This window comes from Hyla sarda, chromosome 6 (genome assembly GCF_029499605.1).
Source record: "Hyla sarda isolate aHylSar1 chromosome 6, aHylSar1.hap1, whole genome shotgun sequence".
Lineage (NCBI taxonomy): Eukaryota > Metazoa > Chordata > Amphibia > Anura > Hylidae > Hyla > Hyla sarda.
This window is the reverse complement of record NC_079194.1, coordinates 292,115,557-292,141,444: the sequence shown is the minus strand read 5'-3', so window position 1 is coordinate 292,141,444 and position 25,888 is coordinate 292,115,557. Positions and strand designations below refer to the sequence as shown.

Here is a 25,888-nt window from a genome sequence, read left to right as displayed (position 1 = left end):
CCTGCCGCTAATAGCCAGCAAGCGGCTGGCTATTAACCCTTTAGATCGCCGCCGTCAAAGCTTACAGCGGCGTCTAAAGGAACCTGTGAATGCTCCCTGGTGGGCTAGTGGGGTGGAGTGCACCCCCGGAGCGCGATCTCGGGGGGACATCCACTATAGAGGGCTTACCTCTGTTCCCTGGTGTCTGTGGCTCGGTCATTGATAGAGTCTGGCTGGACTAGGCTCTATCAATGGATCCCAGAGCACACAGATCAATGGAGTTCAATAGAACTCTATTCATCTGTATGAGGAATCTAATGATTCCTCCTAAAAGTGTATTAAAAAAAAATAATGTTTTAATAAAAGTTTAAAAGACACACATTAACCCCTTTCATATTAAAAGTTCAAATCACCCCCTATTCCTATATAAAAACATGTAAACATAAAAATAACATATTTGGTATCAGTGCGTGCGTAAAAATCGCAATATATAGTCTTTGAGTCAGAATTGGGATATACCGGGATATATCGTATAGTTATAAATGTATTGCGATACGTATCATATCGCCAGATTCTTGCCAATTCACACCCCTAGTTACAAGGATACCTAATTTATATAGGTTTAAATAAAATAAAATAAACATACATGCACCAAAATTAGTATGTGTAAAACTGTCATTATCTGACCTCTATAACTTTTTATTTTTCCATATACAGTGATGTCTGAGGGCTCATTTTTGGCGCCGTGATCTGAAGTTTTTTTCAGTACCATTTTTGTTTTGATGGGACTTCTTTATCACTTTTTATAAAAAAATTTTAATGGTAAACAAAGTGACCAAAAATACGCAATTTTATTTGTATAGTTCGGACATTTACACACATGGTGATACCACATATTTTTATTTTTATATGCTTACATATTTTTTATATGGAATTTGGGAAAAGGGGGGGGGTGATTAACATCTTTAATATGGAAGGGGGTTAAGGGGTGTTTTTTCTAACTTTTTATTTAATGTTTTTTTTTATTATTAACACTTTTATTCCGCTTAGGGGACTTTTAGGAGGAATCAGTAGATTCCTCATACAGATAGATCAATGTGATTTCATAGACCCATGGAACACTGGTTCATCCAGCCCCCCCCCCCCCCCCCCCTGCAATCCCGCTGCGGGGAGACAATCCACCTCACTGGACCAGCAGGGATGGTTTAAATGTCCCTTTAGACGCCGCCGTCAACTTTGACAGTGGCGATCTAAAGGGTCAATAGCCAGCCGCTGCGATCGCCATATGTCTGCTATTAACGCCACTCCCCAGCTACAGGAATCAGCTGGGGGTTGGCCGGTATGACGCAGGCTCGAGTTGGGAGCCTGCGTCATACACCGCTTGCCATGCCAGGAGGAGCCAGCTCGTCCTTAGATGGCAACCAGTTTATATATACACACACACATATAAATACACATATACATACATACGTATACACAGTACAGACCAAAAGTTTGGACTCACCTTCTCATTCAGAGTTTTCTTTATTTTCATGACTATGAATATTGTAGATTCACACTGAAGGCATCAAAACTATGAATTAACACGTGGAATTACAGTGGTCCCTCAGCATACGATGGTAATCCGTTCCAAATGAACCATTGTTTGTTGAAACCATCGTATGTTGAGGGATCCGTGCAGTGTAAAGTATAGGAAGCTGTACTCACCTGTACCCGCCTCTCCGGACCTGTCACCGCTGCCCTGGATGTCACCCTCCATCGATGTTACCATGTCCGTCGCTCTCCGTCTCCGTCATCACGTCTCTACGCACACCGCTCCTATTGGATGACGGAACGGCGTGCGCGCGACGTGATGACGACGAAGGAGAGCGCCGGTGATGGAGGGGATCGTGAAGAGGATGCTCCGGAGCCCCGAGGACAGGTAGGAAACCATCACCGGAGCACACGGGGCACCGTAAACGGCTATCCGGTGGTAGCTGAAGCAGTCTGCGCTGCCGGATAGCCGTTTATGCGATGGCCCCGACATACAAAAGCATCGTATGTTGATGCTGCCTTCAACATGCGATGGCCTCTGAGAGGCCATCGCATTTTGAAATTATTGTATGTCGGGGCCATCTAGGTTGGGGGGGGTTAGGGTCACTGTATATACAAAACAAAAAGTGTGAAAATATGTCATATTCTAAGTTCTAGCCACCTTTTGCTTTGATTACTGCTTTGCACACTCTTGGATTCTCTTGATGAGCTGTAGTCACCTGAAATGGTCTTCCAACAGTCTTGAAGGAGTTCCCAGAGAGTCTTAGCACTTATTGGCCCTTTTTGCCTTCACTCTGCGGTCCAACTCACCCCAAACCATCTCGATTGGGTTCAGGTCCGGTGACTGTGGAGGCCAGGTCATCTGGCAGCGCAGCACCCCATCACTCTCCTTCTTGGTCAAATAGCCCTTACACAGCCTGGAGGTGTTTGGGGTCATTGTCCTGTTGAAAAATAAATGATTGTCCAACTAAACGCAAACCGGATGGAATAGCAGCCGCTGCAAGATGCTGTGGTAGACATGCTGGGTCAGTATGCCTTCAATTTTGAATAAATCCCCATCAGTGTCACCAGCAAAGCACCAGCACACCTCCTCCCCCACACCAGCACACCTGTGAAGTGAAAACCATTTCAGGTGACTACCTCTTGAAGCTCAACAAGAGAATGCCAAGAGTGTGCAAAGCAGTAATCAAAGCAAAAGGTGGCTAGAACCTTGAATATGACATATTCTCACACTTTTTGTTATGTCTATAATTCCACATGTGATAATTCATAATTTTGATGCCTTCAGTGTGAATCTACAATATTCATAGTCATGAAAATAAAGAAAACTCTGAATGAGAAGGTGTCCAAACTTCTGGTCTGTACTGTATATTTTTATTTATACTATGTCGCAGTTTTTCCCGAAAACGGTGCCTTCAGCTATTTAAAAACTTTAAAACTTCAACTCCACGCATGCACAGATGGACTTTGACTTTTTTGGGAATGCTGGGAGTTGTAGTTTTGCCACAGATGGAGACCCCCCCATTTTGTGAATCATTGCTATATAGTACAGCAGATCAAAACAGGATGGGAATGGTTGCTTAGAAACATTGCGAGTGTTGGGGCAAAAAACTGCAGTTGTGAGGAAGTGAGCACAGAGCGGCAGCAAAGGATGCTGGGACCTGTAGTTTAAAGACAGCGTGTGGGGAAGGGAAAAAGTAGGAGGGCAGAAAGGTGTATTAGAGCCACGTACAGGAGATAAATAGGTCACAGTAGAATAATAGATGCAAGGTTAATGTCCTATGCTGATCTGAGTTTTTTTTTTTTTATTCTGTTTTCGCTGGATAACCCCTTTAAAGGGGTACACCGTTGGCTGTCCGGGCATGTTGGGAGTTGTAGTTTTGCAACATCTGGAGGTCTGCAGGTTGGAGACCACTGGCGTACAGCATAGAGTTCCAGCGCCCGGCGGCCCCCAACAAAGAGGAGGAGGGCAGTGCTTGAAGGTGACATCTGTGAGTAGTACCCCGCTAGGCTGATCATTAATTGGGGGGCGGGGGGGGGGGGGGCAGAACAGCGCTGGCGGGTGACATAGGATTTGTTCCCCGATGTGGGGACAGCGCTGCGCTGATAATACATTCCCAAGGGGGAGGGGCCCAACCGGTATTGCGGTATGGGGGAAAACGCATATCATGCAGCCCAAAAAATTTGGTATTCGGTATGAACTGGTATACCGCCCAGCTCTAATGCATTCTAGTCTATTTTAGATGGGAAAAACGCATTGTTGCTGAATTTATCAATATCGACTTTTCAGCGACAAGTCGCATCGGCTGAAAGTACGCTGAAATGTCAGACCATACTGGAGCAGGTTTAAAGGGGTACTCCGGTGAAAACCTTTTCTCTTTTAAATCAACTGGTGCCAGAAAGTTAAACATATTTGTAAATTACTTCTATTAAAAAATCTTAATCCTCCCATTACTTATTAGCTGCTGAATGCTACAGAGGAAATTACTTTCATTTTGGAACACTGATGGCATCACGAGCACAGTGCTCTCTGCTGACATCTCTGTCCATTTTAGCAACCATGCATAGCAGATGTATGCTAAGGGCAGCATGGTGGCTTAGTGGTTAGCACTGCTGCCTTGCAGTGCTGGGGACTTGGGTTCAAATCCCACTAAGGACAACAACAAATAAATAAAGACTTATTATTATTATTACTATAATAATGTCAGCAGAGAGCACTGTGCTCGTGATGTCATCAGAGAGCATTCCAAAAAGAAAAGAATTTCCTCTGTAGTATTCAGCAGCTAATAAGTACAGGAAGGATTAAGATTTTTTAATAGAAATAATTTACAAATATGTTTAACTTTCCGGAGCCAGTTGATTTAAAAGAAAAAAAGGTTTTCACCGGAGTACCCCTTTAAATACAGTCTAAACCATAGATCCCTAAGTCTGTGCGCAGAATTTATTAAGAGCCGTGCGACTTTCGATAAATTAAGCGCACAATAGACCGGCCTAATGCTCTGTAGGTTGGACTATATTGAAGTGGGAAATAGACAACTTTGATAAATCTCCCCCAATATGTCTACTTTATGTTGGCATCATATAGTTGACATGTTTTTACTTTTTGAAGACATTATAGGGCTTCAAAGTATAGCAGCAATTTTCTAAATTTTCACGAAAAATTCTATTGAATTTTTCAGGGGCCAGTAAAGTTTGAAGTGGATTTGAGGGGCCTGTGAGAAATATCCCATAAATTGCCCCCATTATAGTAACTGCACCCCTCAAAGTATTCAAAATGACATTCAGAAAGTTTGTTAACCCTTTAGGTGTTGCAAAAGAATAGCAGCAACGTGGAGGAGAAAAATCTAAATCTGCATTTTTTTTTTTTACACCAACAAAGCCCCCAAAATGTGTAGCCCAATTTCTCTCAAGTGCGGAAATACCTCATATATGGACGTAAAGTGCTCTGTGGGCTCACACCATGGCTCAAGAGGGAAAGAGCAACTGTGGAATTTTGGGGAGCGAATTTTGCTGTCATGCTTTTTAGGGGCCATGTTGCATTTAGGAAGCCCCCATTGTGCCAGAACAGCAAAAAAGCCTCCACATGGCCGCTATTTGGGAAACTACACCCCTCAAGTAACTTAACAAGGGGTATAGTGAGCCTTAACACCTTGGGCTTTTGGAGAGAGAATTTGGTTGGAAATGAAGTCGGGAGCCATGTGCGTTTACAAAGCTCCCATTGTGCAAGAACAGCAGAAACCCCCCACATGTGACACCATTTTTGAAACTACACCCCTCACAGAATGTTATAAGGGGTACAGTGAGCATTTACACCCCACTGGCATTTGACAGATCTTTGAAACAGTGGGCTGAGCAAATGAAAAATCCAATTTTTCATTTTCATGCACCACTGTTCAAAAAATCTGTCAGACACCTGTGGAGCGTAAATGCTCACTGTACCCCTTATTACATTCCCTGAGGGGGGCAGTTTCCAATATGGGGTCACATGTGGGGGTCCATTGTTCTGGCAGCATAGGGGCTTTATAAAACACAAGTGGCCTTCAATTCCAGCCAAATTCTCCAAAATTTTTTTTTTGCTCCGTCCCTTCTGAGCCCTGTAGTTCACCCGCAGAGCACTTTACATCCACGTATGGGGTATTTCCTTACTCAGAAGAAATGGGGTTAAGAATTTTGGGGGGCTTTTTCTCCTATTTTCCTTTGTGAAAATGAAAAAAAAAACCTGCATTTTAGTGATTTTTTTTTTCTCATTTTCACATCCAACTTTAACAAAAATTCGACAAACACCTGTGGGGTGTTAAGGCTTACTGCACCCCTTATTATGTTCCTTGAGGGGTGTAGTTTCCAAAATGGGGTCACATGTGGGTGTTTTTTTTTCTTTTTTGCATTTATATCAGAAACGCTGTAACTATCGGCCACCCCTGTGCAAATCACCAATTTAGGCCTCAAACGTACATGGTGCGTTCTCACTCCAGAGCCCTGTAGTGCGCCCGCAGAGCACTGACGTCCACTCAGGAGAAATTGTGTTACAAACTCTGCGGGTCTTTTTTTTTTCTTTTACCTCTTATGAAAATGAAAAGTTATGTTAGGTTAGTGTAAAAAAAAATTATCCAGGCCTTTGCATGGGATGCCTGCTGAACGATTTCAGCAGGCATCCCGTTCTGGTCCCAGGACTCAGAAACGGGGGCGTACTGGTACACCCTGCATCCCTAAGTGGTTAAGGCCCATTCACACTACGTATTTTCAAAGCTTAATTTCTGCTTGGAAAACACAATACAGCATTCTCCTATTGTTCTCAAAGTGATTCTGCTGCATCATTCACGCTACGTTCCGCTGAGGAAATGAGAGACCACAGACTTCACTGAAAGAATGAACGTGTTCATTCATTAATCATAAGCAGCTCGGAAATGCGGTGCCATTTATGAAGACGGCGCATTTTCGAGCGGTCTTAGTGCTGGCTTGTTTTCCCGGCGCCCCCTACAGTCATAAACTCAGCCCCAAAATATCTCTGGGTGGAGATTCCATAGTATTAATGAGCCCTTTAAGGTGTATTCATAAACACAGGAACCACTGCAGATCTGAAGTTTTAAAATCCATAACTGCTTATTTTACAAGGCAATTCTTACGTATTGTAAAATCCGGCGTGTGTGAATACACTCTTCGCTTAACCTGACAGCCTTTGCCAGATGTCCATGTGTCTTTATGGGATACATGGAGGGGCATGTCGGCTGACTCTCCGTGCGGGGGGTCGGCACGCCCCCTTCCAGCAGACTGCCGGGTCACAGCGTTCAGGATATCGCAGGGGGGTCTAAGCGGTCCTTTGGATAGGGGATACGTTCTATTTCACTGCACTACTCCTTTAAGACAGACATGTTGCTAAGCATGTGCTGAATGACAATCCTATGCGTAAGGCTGTCACTAGGGAATGCATGCTTAGTGTCCAGTCTGTCTAGCCCCAACCTGTAGAAAAAACTACAGCTCACATTATGCCCCAACAGCTGAAGACTGTGGCTATGGAATCTATGCATAAAGGGGCACTGTCAGAATCAAAAACTTTTTATATGTTGTACATCTTGCCAAGTCCAGGAAGTGAGGGTGGGACTAGAACTCCTCTGTGCTCACTCCTGTCCAATTAGACTGAAGCATGAAAACAGAGAGGAGGGGTTGCAGAGTAGCCGGCAGTGATTGGATGAAGGGACCCAGCACAGCACAGCAGACTCAGGGAGAAAATGAATGCATGGTGAGTGAGTGCGGGCTCAGAGCTTGCCTCGGACATGCCCCTTTCTGAGCAGCAGAACAGAGGGATTTGTGAGCCAAATACAGAAGCTAGACACATAAAGACACATGTAAAGCATCTGCATGACCTAGTGAGTAACATATATAAGCATTATTTGTATTCTGTGATAGGACAGGTACGCTTAACTGTCTGATCATGGGGTGGGGGGGGGAAGGGGGTCTGGCTTCCAGCATGGTCCGACAGATTTCGGCTAAGGATGTATAGCTTTGCAAGAGCTGTAGGAGCCACAGGTAGGACACCACTGGTCTAGAATGACTTAGCTGGATATTCCATGTGTGTGGTTGGCAAAACACTGACTAACCTCTCCGTACAGCCGTCACGGCGTCTCTATCAAGTCATCCCGATAGCAGAATAGTGAATCAGCTGAGATTAGTCTGAAGAGTAGAAATAGGTATGACTAAGGATCCCCCCCCCCCCCCCCCCCCCCCGCCCACCTTCGTCAGTATAAGAGGCATGATACATCATTCATTCATTAAAGTCCACTATATGGAGTATAAAGCATGAATGACACACAGGGGCCTTCATAGGAAACAAATGGAGGAGGGGAAAAAAAAAAAAAAAAAAAGTAAAAAAAAAAAAGAATATATATATATATATATATATATATATATATATATATATATATGTATATATATATATACACACACACACACACACACACATTATATTATATACACACACACATATATATATATATATATATATATATATATATATATACACACACACATACATTATATATATATATATATATATATATATATATATATACACATATACATATACACACACACACACACACACACACATACATATAGATTTGCTAAAGGATGAAGGCGATGTGAGGACAGGCAGTGTCTGCACCGTGACTCGCCGCACGCTCATCGTGCCTCGCTCGCTTCACACAGGTTTTTTTCCCTTTTAAAGAACAACGCCAATGTAATCATTCTACGGGGAGTCTTCTGGGGTGGGGGGTGGGGGCTTGGTGACGCAAAGAGGACACTTTATACACGATTAAACCTCTCTGCAGGTCTCCATGTCGGGAAAAGGTTATCCAATGCGCCCCCCCCCCCATAGACCCCACCCTATCCATAGCTGCGCCATCAATTAGAGTATACAATTATATATATATATATATATATATATATATATATATATATATATATACACACACACACACACACACACACACATATACTCACACACACATACATATACACCCATAGCATTACACCAATAGAGTGTCGGTCTACAATGAGTAACCCGTATGAGGTGCAGCTGATAACACACCAGGGTGCCTGCAGCTGTTGCAAAACTAAAACTCCCAGCATGCCTGCACAGCCAAAGGCTGTCCGGGCATGCTGGGAGTTGTAGATTTGCAACAGCTGGAGGCACCCTGATTGGGAAACACTGGACTGGGCGCTATCACGATGTGTGGAGCTGAAAAGCAACAAGTCTGATAGTGGATGAAATAGCAGCACAGAGTATTTCAGGTGAGGAGCATAAATTCTCACTTAAATTTTTCATGCACTACAGGGAAAGAGTCATGATGTGAGGAGAGAAACGGTAACGTATTAAAGATTTTAGACTAAAAGTGGAAGGAGCAGAAATACAGAGTATATCAGGACAAGAGTGTACTAATCTTCTAAGTGGAGGAGGACTGCACTCATTCCATGTTTCATGACCTACATGAGACAGGCCAGAATGATATGAGAAGGGGGTTAAACTTTAAATAGGAGATCCAAGACTTTAAATGAGTGTTTACACCAACCAGTGTACCTCCAGCTGTGGCAAAACTACAACTCCCAGCATGCCCGGACAGCCGAAGGCTGTCCGTGCATGCTGGGTGTTGTAGTTTTGCCACAGCTGGAGGCACACTGGTTGGTGTAAACACTCATTTAAATAGTGGAAGGAACAGCAGCACAGAGCATTTCAGGAAAGGATGGTGTGTGGATGTGGCCATTCATTTAAAGGGGTATTCCAGGAATTAATTTTATTTGACTATGCTACAGGGGCTGTAAAGTTAGTGTAGTTCATAATATAGTGTCTGTACCTGTGTGTGACTGTTTTCTCACAATTCTGTGATTTTCACCCCAATATTTATTTTTAACAGCATACAAAATGACTGTTGTCTCAGATTTTTCCCAGGTTGCAATGCGGCCGAGACCTGACATCACTAGTCAGCTGATGACAGGGAGCCTGTCTGCTTCAATGGGTGGAGGGATCGCTTGGTGGGAGAGAGATCAATCTGCAACTAATGCAACAGCTGTAGGCACCCTGATTGGAAAACACATGTCTTTTGAATGGATGCAGCTCATTTATGTTTCAATGGGTGGGGTGGCTGATGTGTGGGAGGGAGGAAAATGGAATTATGGGATTTGTAGGCAAAAGAGAAAACTCAAACAGGAAATACCAGTTCACAAAAAGCTAGCCACAGTGTTATGGTAATCTAACGACATAGCCATTTAGCCCCAAGACAAGCGCAGATCCTTCCTAAGCATGTCCATTACTGCCTGCCAGGTAGGTACTAAAATCACTTAATGGTGGAGAACCCCTTTAATATTATTATTTTTCATGAGCTACACGTGACAGTACAGTATCATGGTGTGAGAAGGGGGAATAGCAACAAGTGGGTGATCCCAGACTGATAGCGGAAAAGACCAAGTTCCCTTAGCAGCACAGAGTATTTCAGGAGATGAGCGTGCGGATTCTGAAGGAGCGGCAGCAACTTGTGCACTTGTTTCCAATCCGACAGGACACAAGACTACGGGTCTGAAGACCTCAGAGCAGTTGCTGGGGATTCAGGACTAGAAAATGGCTAATAATGCAGTTGCCTAACATGTGACTATATCAGATACCATCTGTCCCGGCCTTTCATTATACAGTTTTGCATTCTATTTAGGTGGATTTGGCCAATACTCAGCCACAGAGAAGGCAAGCGGCTTTGACGGACACATCCTGGCGTGAGGCCGGGGTGCAGGTAGTAAATGTCAGCTTCGTGCAGCACGTCACCGCCATGCGATGGCTCCTGTAGTGACCTCAATGATATCTCAGGAGGCCGCACGGAACTAGGGCAAAGTAAATGGGCGTCAGCGTTCCAGCAGAGCATGGCCCACGATTCTCCCCGGTGAGGCAATCCAAAAACTGCATTATGTATCTTTCTGCAGCGTCCCCAGGGGGCCCGGGCTTTGTGACGCTGTAGCGATGTCTCTGGGCACCCAGGCGGATAAAGGACTCGCAGAGCCATTCCTGAAAACTACTGCTGGAGGTACGAGAGACGCGCACACAGCGCACAGGCTGCTGACGAATATGGGGGGGAAACTATTTACAGGGGGAAGTACAGATCTGCAATTTATACAAGAGACATTATATATAATTGCGGATTTGGGGGAATATAGTGGCTTACAATAAATTATTTTTAAATTAATAAAAACGATTATTAAAAAATAAAAAAAATAAAAAATAAAAAAGTACAACTACATATTACACAACTACATTACACGGCGGCAATGTGTGTGCATCACCTGGACAAAACAAGAGAGTTTAACATAGTAAGCCATGTACATTAGATTAAAGGGGTACTCAGCTGCTCAGCATTTGGAACAAACTGTTCCGAACGCTGGAGCTTGTGACGTCATAGCCCCGCCCCCTCATGATGTCACACCCCTAAATGCAAGTCTATGGGAGAGACTTGCATTGAGGGGGCAGGGCGTGAGGTCATGAGGGGGCGGGGCTATGACATCACAAGCTCCCGACTCCAGCATTCAGAACAGTGGAGCAGCGGAGTACCCCTTTAATGGTTGCCAAATCAGCAGCCACCACCTCACATGTATGGGGGTCTCTGGACTCTACCAAATAGTAGGAATTGAGGAGAGAAGGATCAGGCATGTTGGAATTCTAGTCCCGATACAATTTTAATTATTATTATTAATAAATAAATATACTTGGGACAAAGTATTGAAGCATTTTATGTCCGACGCCCTTTTTCAGGCTCCTACCCACTTCCGTGCATTAGATGGACGTGGAAGAAAATCTATGGTGAAGCAATACTATTGATTTCCGTGGGAGATCTGTTGTATGATTATTAAAAGGGGTACTCCACTGGAAAACATTTTTTTTTTTTTTTTTTTTTATCAACAGGTGCCAGAAAATTAAACAGATTTGTAAATTACTTAATTACTTAAAAAATCTTAATCCTTCCAGTACTAATCAGCTGCTGTTATGATCCACAGGAAGTTCTTTTCTTTTTGAATTGCCTTTCTGCCTGATCACAGTGCTCTCTGCTGACATCTCTGTCCATTTTAGAAACTGTCCAGAGAAGAGCAAATCCCCATAGAAAACCTATCCTGCTTTTCATGTTGCCTGTTCAATTGGGATTGACCGGGCCCCAGAGCCCTACTGATTGCACTGACCTAATGTTTACTCATGTTTGTTTAGCGGGATTGCAGCCCGTCTGTATTTCACCATGTAGTTACTAGGTGTACTCTTCTTTTTGTACTGTTCGTATAAAATTTCAAAAATCCTTAAAAAATAAAAAAAATAAAAAAATAAAAAAATACAAAGGCTGCAGTGGTTACATGTGCCAGCACGTCATGGCTGAAGGTAGGTTATACACGGATCGGTGGGGGACAACAGAGATGCACCCCCATACGATCATTAGAATAGATAGGTGTATTTTTTATAGTGTTTAGTGTTTTTTGTTGTTTTTTTCCCCCTTAGATTTGGCACAGATTTATCACACAAATTCCTCTTGTGACTTTCTGCAGATTTCCAATCAAATTTTTTTCTACAGCCGCAGATCTGATCGGCGTGAACGTGTCCTATAAAATACACTACAATACTACAGAGGTGCGTCCAGGTTGCATTATAAATAGTGAAGCAATTTTCAATGAAGTGTTCTCTAAATCTGGATCAGGAATGACGGCGATGATTTACAGGATTTACCAATGCCATGCAGCTGCTGGAATCCGGAGCAGTAGGAGATAATCCTATGTGTTTTTTTTTCTTGTTGTTGTTTTTCTCAATCATTCATTAAAAAAAAAAAAAAAAAAAATCAGGGCAACAGCTTCCTGCTATCCCATCATGCCTCTCTACATTGAGAGAAAAGCAGGCAGAAGCCTTGTGTGGTCCATTCATGCAGAAACAGGGATCAGAGCTCGCGGGCCTTGTCTAAATGCGCACTTCTTAAAGCGGCCGATGCAGCTGAGGGATCACCTGCCGTCTGCGAGGAGTCCAAGGTTACTTAGGTTACTTTTCTCCAGTCATTAAAGGGGGCTTCAATACAAAATCGGTGGAAGTCTGACCACTGCGACCCCACATCATGGCCTATTTGGATTCTCTCCAAATATACTGCAAATGAAGAAATCAAAAGGGGTCGTATTTTAATGGGGACTGCAGCCCCCTCATAATCAGAACTGGTGGGGATCCCAATCTTCACGTTATACCCGATCTATACCTCATTACTGGTATTGGTGGGAAACCTACTCTTTTTAACCCTTAAAGAGGTACTCCGGGGGAAAACTTTTTTTAAAGAGGTACTCCGGCCGGCTTCTTACATGACAGTGGGCTCAACCTATCACCGGCCGAGGCGGAACATCGCTGCGGCCGGTGATAGGCTGACAACTCTCAGACGTGCCCGTCCCCAGAAAGCAGGTCCGGACCGACGGGGGAAGGAGAGTTCAAGTTTATTTTGTTTATTTTTTTGCAGCCCGGGCATAGGGATACAGCGTACAGTATAGAGTGTCAGCACCAGCGGTCTGCAACAAACAGGGGGACGAGAAGGGCAGCGTTTGCGGGTGATATGTGAGTATTTATCCCGATTGGGAAAGCGCAGCGCTGGGTTGATAATTCATTCATTCCAGAGGGGGAGGGGAGGTGGAGAGCACAGAGGAGTGCTACCAGACAGGAGAGAGCACAGAGGAGTGCTACCAGACAGGAGAGAGCACAGAGGAGTGCTACCAGACAGGAGAGAGCACAAAGGAGTGCTATCAGACAGGAGAGAGCACAGAGGAGTGCTATCAGACAGGAGAGAGCACAGAAGAGTACTTATATAAGCCAAGATTTCTATAAAAAGGAAATACAATCTTCTTATGAAGTATATTAGAAAAGTTAATGTTTTGCCAAGATGTACACCATATAAAAATTTTCTGTATCTGACAGTGCCCATTTAAGATTAGTATGCTTTAAAGGGGTACTCCAGTGGAAAACGTTTTTTTTTTTTATTTATTTATTTTTTTTTTTATCAACTGGTGCCAGAAAGTTAAACAGATTTGTAAATCGCTTCTATTAAAAAATCTTAATCCTTCCAGTACTTTTTAGGGGCTGTATACTAAAGAGAAATCCAAAAAGAAATGCATTTCCTGTGATGTTCTGACCACAGTGCTCTCTGTTGATCTCTGCTGTCCATTTTAGGAACTGTCCAGAGAAGCATATATTGCTATTTCCTTCTTCTCTGGACAGTTCCTAAAATGGAGAGCAGAGGTCAGCAGAGAGCACTGTGGTCATGACATCACAGGAAATGCATTTGTTTTTTGATTTCTCTTTAGTATACAGCCCCTAAAAAGTACTGGAAGGATTAAGATTTTCTTTATAAAAGTGATATACAAAGTTTTCCACAGGAGTACCCCTTTAAATTGTCCTCTTCAGACCCCTATACCTCTTATTTTTCAGTATAAAGGTATGTATGAGAGTTGATTTTTTACGCCGTGATCTATAGTTTTTAACGGTACCATTTTTGTTTAGAGGGAATGTTTGATCACTTAACTTTTTTATATATAAAATATGAAGTGGCCAAAAATATGCAATTCTGGATTTGGTATTTTTTCATGCGTACGCCATTGATTGCCCAGTTTAATTAAAGTTATATTGTAATAGTTAGGACATTTAGCCATGCAGCGATACCTATTTTAATTTTATGTTTAAAAAAAATAATAATAATAATAATAATGGAAAAGGGGGTAATTCTAACTTTGATTAGGGAAGGTATTAATTCACATTGATTAAAATTAGAGATGAGCGAATTTACAGTAAATTCGATTCATCACAAACTTCTCGGCTCGGCAGTTGATGACTTTTCCTGCATAAATTAGTTCAGCTTTCAGGTGCTCCCGTGGGCTGGAAAAGGTGGATACAGTCTTAGGAAAGCGTCTCCTAGGACTGTATCCACCTTTTCCAGCCCACGAGAGCACCGGAAAGCTGAAATAATTTATGCAGGAAAAGTCAGCAACCGCTGAGCCGAGAAGTTTGTGACGAATCGAATTTACTGTAAGTTCGCTCATCTCTAATTAAAATGTTTTCACTATTTTTCAGTCCCCCTTTTACATGCAGTCTTCAGATTGCATACATTGTTCAATGCTCCTTTGCTCTAGCCTGCCATGCAGCACTGGAGAGCTGTTTGGACAGCGAGGAGGCAGGTAAGGGCCCTCCTGCAATCGGGACCCCGCAATTAAATCTCTATGGTCCCGATTAGCACCCAGAGCTAACCGGCACACATTTTTAAAGCTTTTAGACAGCGTAATTAACTTTGATTGTGGCGTCTAAAGGGTAAATGCCAGGCATCGGCCCGATTGGTGGCTGAAAGCAACCAGGAACCACCATGCATGAAGAGCGCTTAGCTCTTGGGTGTGATTCACAAGATCGTGGCGGGCACAGGACGTACATGTATGCCCTGTGTTCTTATGGTGTTGATAGTTCAGACATTTCCGATACTAAATTTCTTTTTTGGAAAAAGGAAAAGTGGGGATTTGAATGTTTTATAAGGGAAGGGTCTTATTTACATTTGTTAACACTTTTAAACTATTTCATTCACTATGTGTAGGTCCCCATAGGGCACTAATACAAACAATCCCTGGATTGGTAATACTGAACAATGCTATGCCATAACATAGTACTGATCAGAGTTTCCGGCGCTCTGCTTATACAGGCTGCCAAGCAGACTAAATAGTCAGCCCGACGATCCGACGGCATGAAGGAGGTCAAGTCATCTTAACTGATCGGGGCCCTGCGATCACGCTGAGGAGGTCCCGATCACCACCCCCCCCCCCCCCTTATAATTGGCAGGCCTACAAGAGAGAGTAGAGCAGTGTGCTTCCAGCTGTTACAAAACTTCAACTCCCAGCATGCCTGGACAGCCAAAGGCTGTCCAGGCATGCTGGGAGTAGAAGTTTTGCAACAGCTGGGGACACACTGGTTGGGAAACACTGAAGTAGAGTGTGCTTTAGTGCACATAATGTGCTGGACCATATGGGACTTTAAAAACAGAATAATAATAATGAGAAGTATAATAATATTATTAACAAAAAAAAAACTATAAAAAAGTACTGACAAAGGAGAAGCGTCACCTGCCATAAAGCATTCGTGAGATAATGTTGCGCTATCCTTTTAAGAAGTATCGGAGAATACATGATCTACTCTTGTGATGACTCAGGACCAACCATAGGGAAGCATCTGGGATCCTGGAAGAGGCCGGCGGAGAGGATATTGGATGTTACCGGCGACAGCAGATTTGCTAAGCAAGATCCAGTAAGACCATCCAGAAAACAGCCCTGGCACAGCTCCTCCGCCTACAGAGTCGGAGGGGGACACCGGCAGCACTGGGCAACCTGGGGGGAATTTCTCCTCTCCTCTCCCTCCCTCCCTTCAGCGGATTTCCAAAGCAATGATCATTTACAGGCAAAAAAAAAAAAAAAAAAAAAAGGTTTTCACGTAAAAAAAGGAAAACTATATCGCCAGTCATATGTACGGGATATAAAGACTTTTGCAGCCACTTCAATTGCTCCAATGCATCTTAAATAAAAAAGGAAGCAACTCTGAGTAAGTCTCGACTACAAATTATCCTACCGTTGTGTGTATACAGCTTCTATGTAGACCTATGTGTCTCCATGGTAACAGACTACAATACTTTGTGTAGTCTGGTGTTACACTGCTCTGACAGTAGAGGATACAACCCCCAGGTAAATGTTGGAGTTACTCACTGATATGCTTGGAGACTTCTTCCAGCTTTTCCTGGGTCCTGCTGATCAGGACAACGCTCATTCCACGTCTGGCCAGCTGGAAAAAAAAAAAAAAGCACATTTTTATTTATCTATTTTTATTTATTTTTGCCTCCTGCTAGTTATCTCATTGAAGAACATTGCAGTCAGACTCTCGTTGATAACCCTGGATAAAAGGGTTATCCAGGAATAGCAAAACTGAGCTGTTTTCCTCCAGAAACAGCACCATCCCTGCCCCCAGGCTATGTGTGGTATTACAACTTGGCTCCATTCACTTTAATGGGACTGAGCTGCAATACCACACATAACCTGAGGACAGGTGTGGTGCTGTTATTTGAATAAAAATCAGCTCTGTTTTTCTAATCCTGGATAACCATTTTTAAGACGACCATAACACCAAACATTTCCCCTACAGATGATATTTGAGAGAACTATGCCAAATCTTTTTGTTCTCAAGTAAGGCAAAGCTGAAGCGTCAGGTATCTGGCATTGGCTTTTTCCTCTCTATTGAAAATACACGCATGCTTGGACAAGCTGAGCATGCGTGTGTGTGTAGTGACGAAGAGAGAATTAGCTGTCAGCTATGTTCATACTCAGTATTTTTTACCAAATTTTTTTGACACCTCAAAAAAATTCCCCAAAAAGTTATTTTTTCCTCACTGAATTGCATTAAACTCAATGGGGAGGTCCAAATACCAATACTGGTATCAGTGCTGATATTTGTACTTGTGCTAATGTCCCAGATACCCATCCCAATACCTGCAGATATTTTGAAGGGGACTTATTGGGGGAAACTACTTAATGGGGAAATCTACCTAAAAGGAGGTTCCCTACATACCTGACTACCCGTCTTCTGGGGGTTTCTACCTAAAAGGAGAGGGTTCCTTACCTACCTACCTACTGGGGTTTCAACCCATTAGGGGGATTGCCTACTCACCTACTGAAAGCTTCTACCCAATGGGGGGCTTCCCTACCTACCTAATGGAAGCTTCTACCTAATAAGGGGATTCCCTAGCTCTTAGACGCTTAGACCTAGTAGGGGGGGGATTCCCTACCTGCCTACTGACTGGGAGCTTCTACCTAATAGGGAGATTCCCTACTTGCTTAGCCCCTGGGAGCTTCTCCCTAAAGGGTGAGAATTCCCTATCCACTGGAGGCTTCTACCTTAAAGAGGGGATTCCCTAACTACCCACCTACTGGGGGCTTTAACCTAATAGGGGGGAATCCCTAAACACCAATCTTCTGGGAGCTTCTACCTAATAGGGGGGATTCTCTGCCCATTGGAGGATTCTACCTAATAGGAAAGGGGGGGGGGGAATTCAATACCTACCTACTGTGGGCTTCTAACTAATAGGTGGATTCCCTACCTACCTAGTGGGGGCTTTAACCTAACAGGGAGAATCTCTACTTGCCCATCTTCTTGGAGCTTCTAACTTATAGGTAGGATTCCTTACCAACTGGGGGCTTCTAAATAATATAGGGGATTTCCTACCTACCTACTGGGGGCCCTCTACCTAAGAGGGGGAATTCCCAACCTACTCAGGGCATTTTATACAGGGGATAAGAAGTCTAATCGCAGGGGGTCCCGCTGCTGGGGACCCCGGCAATCTCTGCTGTGTAACCAATCATCTGGTGCACGGAGGGAACCCTAGCCCCTTCCCATAGACATGAATGGGGGGGCGTGACGACACAAATGCGTATGTTTCAAGCTTCAGTGTTCTGGATTCTGCCTCTGCCAGCCTGGATATTGCGGGGGTCCCCAGCGGCAGGCCCCCCGTGATCAGACATCTTATGACCCATCCTTTCGATAGGGGATAAGATGTTTTCCGGCAGCTTACCCCTTTTAAAAAAGGGGGTTGTCTTCAAGAAACAGCACTGTCTGGTATGGTTGTGTCTGGTATTACAGCTCCGCTACATTACCGCAAATGCACCCAGTGGGCTTTTGTTGCTGTATTATATTATATATTTATTTATACCCTGGACAACTTATTTAATATTCAGCTGACTCTTAACATTAAGGACAGTGTTTGCCAACCAGAGTGCATCCAGCTGTTGCAAAACTACAACTCCCAGCGTTGGCTGTCTGGGCATGCTGGGAGTTGTAGTTTTGCAACAGCTGGAGGTGCCCTGGTTGGGAAACACTGGTATAAAGTATAGGATATCCCAGTGTTCCCCAACAGTTTTAGCTGTTGCTAAACTACAACTCCCATCGTGCCCTCACAGTTGTAGTTTTGCAACAGGTGTACCTGTCAGATAAAAAAAATTTATTTGTCAAAACCCCCACCAATCAGTAAACGAGGAGGGAGAAACATGTGGAAGAATACTTCATTCCCAGAAGCTATATTAGTAACATATCTAGTAAAATAAAGGCAATCTGGTAAAATAAAGACAAAAAGACAATTTTTCTGAACTTAAAAAAAAAACAAAAAAACAATGTCACCATTGCAATGAATTAATACAGCCGAATGCACTCACCTCCTCTGCATATGCTTTTCCAATTCCATCAGTGGCTCCGGTGACAACTACAGTGGAAAAAAAAAAAAGACACAAAAAGGGTGAAGTCACAATTATCCAACAGACTTATGATGCAGAAACAGAACTGTACATCAGGACCCACAAAAAAAAGCGGCAAAATACCCCCTGAGGATGCTTTACCAGAGGAAAAACATGCTGGGACGACTACAGACTGTAGATAACTATGGGTATGGACTCAAGGATCTAGCAACAGGAGTGACCACCATAGATGACCCCCGGATCTCCAAACCCTCATGTAGAACAGTAAATGACAATTGGGGGGGGGGGGGGGGTTCTACTGTTGCACATGTCCGAGCAATACAATGCCTCCATATTCATCAGCAATGCTACGATTTTCTTTTCCCACTGTGTGTTAGGGTAGATTTTGGCACAGAATACACACTGAAATAAGCCTGAAGTCCTGCCATGTGAATGGGACCGTACATGTAGTGTGAATGGGCCCTTAGAGTGGAACAGTCAGACAGATGTCGCAGTAGGTAGATGATAGATTTAAAGGGGCTCTCCGGTGGAAAACTATTTTTTAAAAGGCAACTGTTGCCAGAAAGTTAAACAGATTCGTAAATTACTTCTATAATCCTTCCAGTACTTATCAGCTGCTGTATGTTCCAAAGGAAGTTCTTTTCTTTGTGAATTTCTTTTCTGTCTGACCACAGTGCTCTCTGTTGACACCTCTGTCCGTGTCAGGGTCTGTCCAGAGCAGGAACAAATCCCCACAGCAAACCTATCCTGCTCTGGACAGTTCCTGACATGGACAGAGGTGTCAGCAGAGAGCACTGTGGTCAGACAGAAAGGAAATTCAAAGAGAAAAGAACTTCCTCTGGAACATACAGCAGCTGATAAGTACTGGAAGGATTAAGGTTTTTAAGTAGAAGTAATTTACAAATCTGTTTAACTTTCTGGCACCAGTTGATTTTTTTTAAATTTTTTTAAAGGAGTAGTCCAGCGCTGAAAAACGTATCCCCTATCCTATAGATAGGGGATAACTTTCAGATCGTGGGGGGTCCGACTCCTGCACCAGGATCTCCTGTACCGCTGGCCAGATAGCGGGTGTCGACCACTGCACGAAGCGGCGGCTGACACACCCCCTTAATACATCGCTATGGCAGAGCCGGAGATTGCCCAAGGCAGCGCTCCGGCTCTGCCATAGAGTTGTATTGAGGGGGCATGTCGGCCGCCGCTTCGTGCAGTGGTCAACACCCTTCCTTCCTGCGGGCTGCCGGGGCCCCGTACAGGAGATCACGGGGGGGGGGGGGGGCCCAGCGGTCGGACCCCCCGCGATCTGAAACGTATCCCTATCCTTAGTATAGGGGATATGTTTTTCAGCACTGGATATCTCCTTTAAGCAGTCTCGAGGTGGCCTCATTTTTTAGTAGCCGGTCAATTTGAGAGAAAGACCAATGGGAGGTAGGTTAACGTCATAGTGGATGGACCCACAGACATCTCAGGGTATGTTCACATGATGGATTATTTTGTGGAAAAACTTATGGAATCTGCAGCAGACACCTGAGGCATCTTCAGATTTCAGTTTCAGACTAAGGTTTTGGACACAGGATTAGACCGATTCACTTGGCGAACCCACTATTGGACAACACGAGCAAATTCTGCATCAGACACACAAGTTTTTTTTTTTCTTCAAGATCCGGATTTCACTCCTTTGTTGAAAAATAAAAATCCACTATAGTTCACAGTGCGAGCTACGATGTGAAGTCCAACTAAATACACAGGTCTCAGGCTACAGCCACTTGACGTGAAAATGGAAGAGAAATCTACAGCTGAAAGTTTACGCCATGGAATTTCTGCGGTGGATTTGCAGCTAAAGGAATACTCCGGCAAAAGAAACTTGAGTAGATCGCTCGGACCCCCAACCCCCGCCCCCCCGTGATCACCTACTTAGGTTTCTTTCGCAAGAGACGACCGCCACGCCCCCTCCCATAGACTTGTATTAAGGGGCAGGCCGTGACATCACAAGGAGCAGAGCCGTGACGCAACAATGCTCCGGCCCCTGTATTACCCGTCATTATGCGCAGTGGCGATACCGGGGGTCCCCAGCAGCGGGACTCCAGCTATCTGACATCTTATACTTTGAATAGGGGATAAGATGTCTAGGGGCGGAGTACCCCTTTAAGCTAACAATCGAGTTTACAAGTTTTTATAGCCTTAGCTGAATGGCAGCAGTTTTTCCAATGGTTTACAGCTTCAGTCTTGAACTATTCACCCTCCATTCCCTTTACTTATACAAGTGTCTAGTCCTGCAAAAAACATATTTCCTTAATCCCTTATCAGTGAGAGGCTAGGCTACCCATGGGTTCCCTGTAACAGCAGAACGCAACACTATGGAAAGTATAAGTATTGCCGCTCCTAATTGTGCGTTGCGTGCCATATAGTAAAGCACATGAAAAGCATGCTTCTTCACGGTCACTTAACGTGTTCATTTTGCGGTTACGTGAGTCGGTGCATTGTTTGCCGACTCCAGGTACCCAAAATTTTGTCCGACTCCACAGCCCTGCACACCCCACCCCCTCAATACAAGTCTATGGGAGTGGGTGTGGCGGCCGTCATGCCCCCTCCTATAGAATTACATTAAGGGGGTGGGGTGTGACGTCACGATACTCTGTCCCCTGTATCACCCGTCATCAGCCGCGGAGCGATCCTCGCTCTGTGCAGCTGAGGAATGGGGAGGGGGGCTGCAGGAGAGATCGCAGGAGTCCCCAGCGGTGGGACTTCTGCGATCAGACATCTTATCCCCTATCCTTTAAATAGGGGATAAGATGTAAACCCAGTCAACCCAGTACATAATGAGCTGCGGATTTTGCTTCCTATTGACTTCAATAGGCCTCCACTATTCCAGTATTTCACATTTGAAGTCAATGGGTTGCAAAATCTGCTGCTAATTTCTCGAAAAAGGGAAATCTGCAGCGGATTAGGTGCGTGTGAGCGTATCCCATAATAGGAATCAAACCTCCTAGAATTCTTTTGTAGGCTGCCAGAGGATGCTAGGAGTTGTAGTAGCATTTCTCGCCACTAAAGACCTAGCATAACAGTCTACTGCCACTTGAAATGTCACCTATAGGAAACCCACAGCTACGAGCGCCGCCTGTGACTCGTCCTCCCCATTCAGCAAATCGCAAGTCGTCGTGGTGGGATAAAAATACTCTACGCTCTTTGTCCTCAACTTTCTGGGAACAGATATTTTTAGCCGCTACCCAATCAACCTTATCTAAATCAAACATCAAAAAATAGACTGGAGGAATGCTGCAAGCAAAGGGGGATATTTTTAGCTCCGTCCTGTCTCTTCCTTTACCCACCGAAAAATCTGAGCACGATCGGTCCCTCTCGGTGACCCTCACTCTTCACTACGCACCCCCCCCCCCAACACCTGAATAGAGTGAACGCTCGATTGATTAAAGATTAATACTGCCGCAAACCCGTGACAGCTGCCTTTTCTATCAGTTCTTAAGGGAAGGGAGAATGGAGGTAGGTGGGGGGGCTCGATGGCGGGGAAGAAGGAGGAAGGAGGGGGGGTGCGCAGAAAAAGAGGGATGACAGAAAACTTACATCAGTATTTCTCTTGGGGATCCATTACATAGAAAGAAAATTGCTATTTCAATTCCCCTTTGTTGCTAAAAATAGCAGCCCCAATTGATTCGAGCAAACAGGGCACCGGCTTTAGCAAAAAGCCGAATATAGAAAGCGCTGAATTCCCAGAGACTGAATGCTAACGCAGTCTAACAGATGCCAGCTCACATTTACCAAAGAACAAAAGACGAGAAGGATGCGGGCTGCAAGTTAATAAGAACGGAGCGACTCTTTATAGAAGCGAGGGACCAACATGGCGGCAAGGGCGGGGTGGGAAATGGAAGCGTCCGGCGGGGCACGTACGGATGGCGTGTAACGGATGGGATAGTACGAGATGTTTGGTGTTTTTTTATTGCAATGAATTCCTATCCATTCCCAACCATCATGGAGGTGGTCAATGCCATGGGGCCTATGGATAGAGGAGCTCAACTTAATGTTGGCCCTATACCCCCCACTAGTGTCAACCAAACACAGACCCCAATGTTTGCACCATTGCTCCCCAACCTGTGATGTTGGAAGTGGAAGATGTAGTTTTGTAGTTTAGCTGTCCACCATAAAGGGGAACGTATGGCAAAGGAGTAGTGTTGAGCGTGAATATTCGCAATTCGAATATTTATTGTGAATTTCGCATATTCGCGAATATGGCAAATATAGCACTATGTATTCGCAATTACGAATATCCTTATTAGGGATCGACCGATTTTTTAGGGCAGATACTGATAATCTGTGGACTTTCCGGCCGATAGCGGATAATTTATACAGATATTCCGGTATAAGTTATCGGCTATTTCTCCACAGCAATAGCACAGGACGCCGCAGGAGCCAGAAGTAGCGCGGACCCTGGGAACAGGTAATTATAAAACTAGGGGGAGGCAATGGGGCAGCGGCGGCGGCGGTCTCTGGCCGATGCGGTGGGGGGGCATTATCGTGAATATCGGCCGATAATATTGGCCAAACCGATAATCGGTCGATCCCTAATCTTTATATTCGCGAATATCGTCACTAAAGAATATTAGGAGATAGTTATCCGAATGCGTAAATAACCGCGAATATTTTGAATATGCAAATTTCCCGAATATAAGACATATTCGTCCATATATTCGCGAAATATCGCAAATTCGAATATGGCCCCTGCCACTCATCACTACAAAAGGAATACGGAATGTATGGCAAAGGAGTACCGTCCTTTTAAACTTTCCTTCGAGCAGTGTTTCCCGACCAGGGTGCCTCCAGCTGTCACAAAACTACTACTCCCAGCATGCCCGGACAGCCTTCGGCTGTCCGGGCATGCTGGGAGTTGTAGTTTTAAGACATCTGGGGACACCCTGGTTGGGAAAAACTAAGATCACTAATCCCAACTTCTCTATTTAAAATAATTCTGGATTTATTCTCATGACTCTTGTCTTTAGCCATTCCTCAGTTATTCCTCCTGGAAATGAACTGTATAAGACGGTGTCTTTACACAGGCTGACAATGTCCAAGTGTCCAGGTCAGTGGTGACTATGTAGACACCTACCCCTTTGATGAGGAAATGGTACAACCCAATAGTCTGTTTATCCATACGTTTCCAGGAGGAATAACAGAGGAGCAACGCTATGCTGAGTTCTTAGAAAAGATGCTTGAGCAATAGAAAATAGAGGACAGGCCCTACATTGTAAACCTTGGTGTACTGTACATCTGATGGAAGCATTTTCCAGAATGTTTTTGTCAACCTTTAAACCAGTGGGTCCCAACTAGAGGGTGCAGGAGGTGCCAGGAGAATTTGCCAGATGGCGCCACAGCAGTCCAGTGGGCAAGATGGTGACTGGATGAACTAAGAGGCCTGGTGGATAGAAGACCTGTCACATGGTCACAGGTGTACTAGCCCATCTCCTAGGCTGCAGGCAGAGTCATTCCTGCGGCTACTTGAGCCCAGATGGGTCACAACATTGTAAATGTCTTAAAAAGGTAAAGTCTCTCCCGGCCTCTAGTGTCCGCAGCCTCTAGTGTCTACATGTTAGATGGTTGGGGGGGGGGGGGGGGGAGGGGTTTGTCAAAACATCATTTCATGTTGAAGCATAATTTAGTAATTTAGTCTATTCACACTTCCAGCAAGCTTCCATTCTTGACGGACTTACACGGACCCCAGTATACAGTAGATGTTCGCTGTATGCAATGCATTGAAAAAAAAATTAAATAAATAAAAAAAATCGGATATTGGTACAAGTTTTATAACATCAAACATTATGGACTACGCCACTCCACGTCATGGATCGCACTAAAGGGAAGAAAAAAATAAAATAAAGCAGAAATCAAGGGGTGTGTCGTTTTCCAATCATTTCGCCTAGTAATAAATTAGATAAGTAGGACCATAAAAGAAAAAAACGTAATGGAAAATTACGGCGCCCTCGACGAGCATTAAGCCTCATACGGCAAACTTAGAATGAAAAACACACAAAAAAAAAAGGGTAGCGACGTCAGCAGAGACGTACGGGAGACTGAACTGCATGACGTTATTGAGAAACGTACAATACATGAAATAATGACGACCCCCCCCCCCTTACGTGCGGTGAGAAGGGGGTTAAAGAGAAGCACGCTGGATGCGCAGGACACTGGAATATTTATGAATACGGACAGCCTGTCACACAGACACTGATGAATATTTTTTTTACAGGATAAAAATGGCAACGGAGATTCTAAAAATAAAACACTCTGTTTCAGACCTGTCTGGCTGCGCTACGCCGCCGGAATACAAACACGCCAGCTCCCCTCTCCCTGGCACGGCTCTCTAGATAGGATATGCAATGAGAATAAGGGAGGGGGAGCGAGGAGAGAGGAGAGGAGCGGCAGATCTTACTTGGAAGACAAAGGTTTTATAGTACAGTTCTCATAGGGACATGTTCACACTAATCCCCTGTAATGAACCCCCCAGACAGTCAATCAGGGCTACGATCAAGTTTATCCTAAGATATCTATAGCAATTTATACTAGAAAAACTAAAGTTATTTTACAAGATATAACACCACCGTCTTTTTTCAGGCTGAGCCAGGAATTGCAGCCCAGACTATATATTTTATAGTCACCCATAGCATTGCTTTATACACCGTAGCTGCATCCGGAATAAAATGTAGCGTCCATCCCAATGGAAAGTTATAATGGTTGGGAGATACGCTAATAGTTAGGGGGTCAGGGCATACTGGGAGTTGTAGTTTTACAACAGCTTGAGAGCCACTGGTTGTCGGGGCATGCCCCCAATATATCAAGGCATGCTAAGAGTTGTAGTTTTGCAGCAGTCATCAGGGAAGGCTACAAGGCACATTACGGCATGCTGGGAGCTGTAGTTTTGCGACAGCTGAGGAGTAAGCATTTGTCAGGGTATGATGGGAGCTGTAGTTCTGTAGAGCTGGTTCCTACCATATCAGGGCTTGCTGGGAGTTGTAGTTTTGTAACAGCTGGAGAGTTACAAGTGAAGGAACACAGGCTTCAAAGGGATACTTCAGGT

General features: G+C 44.3%; 1 protein-coding gene across 1 annotated transcript in view; it reads right to left on the bottom strand.

The window, feature by feature from the left end:
- Nucleotides 1-25,888, bottom strand: part of HSD17B12 (hydroxysteroid 17-beta dehydrogenase 12) — a gene marked incomplete in the record, with an annotated part of 86,662 nt that overhangs the window by 33,610 nt on the left and 27,164 nt on the right. Inside the window, 2 exon segments of the mRNA XM_056527743.1 lie at nucleotides 16,279-16,354; nucleotides 18,772-18,818. Coding sequence (XP_056383718.1) covers nucleotides 16,279-16,354; nucleotides 18,772-18,818 — 123 coding nt within the window.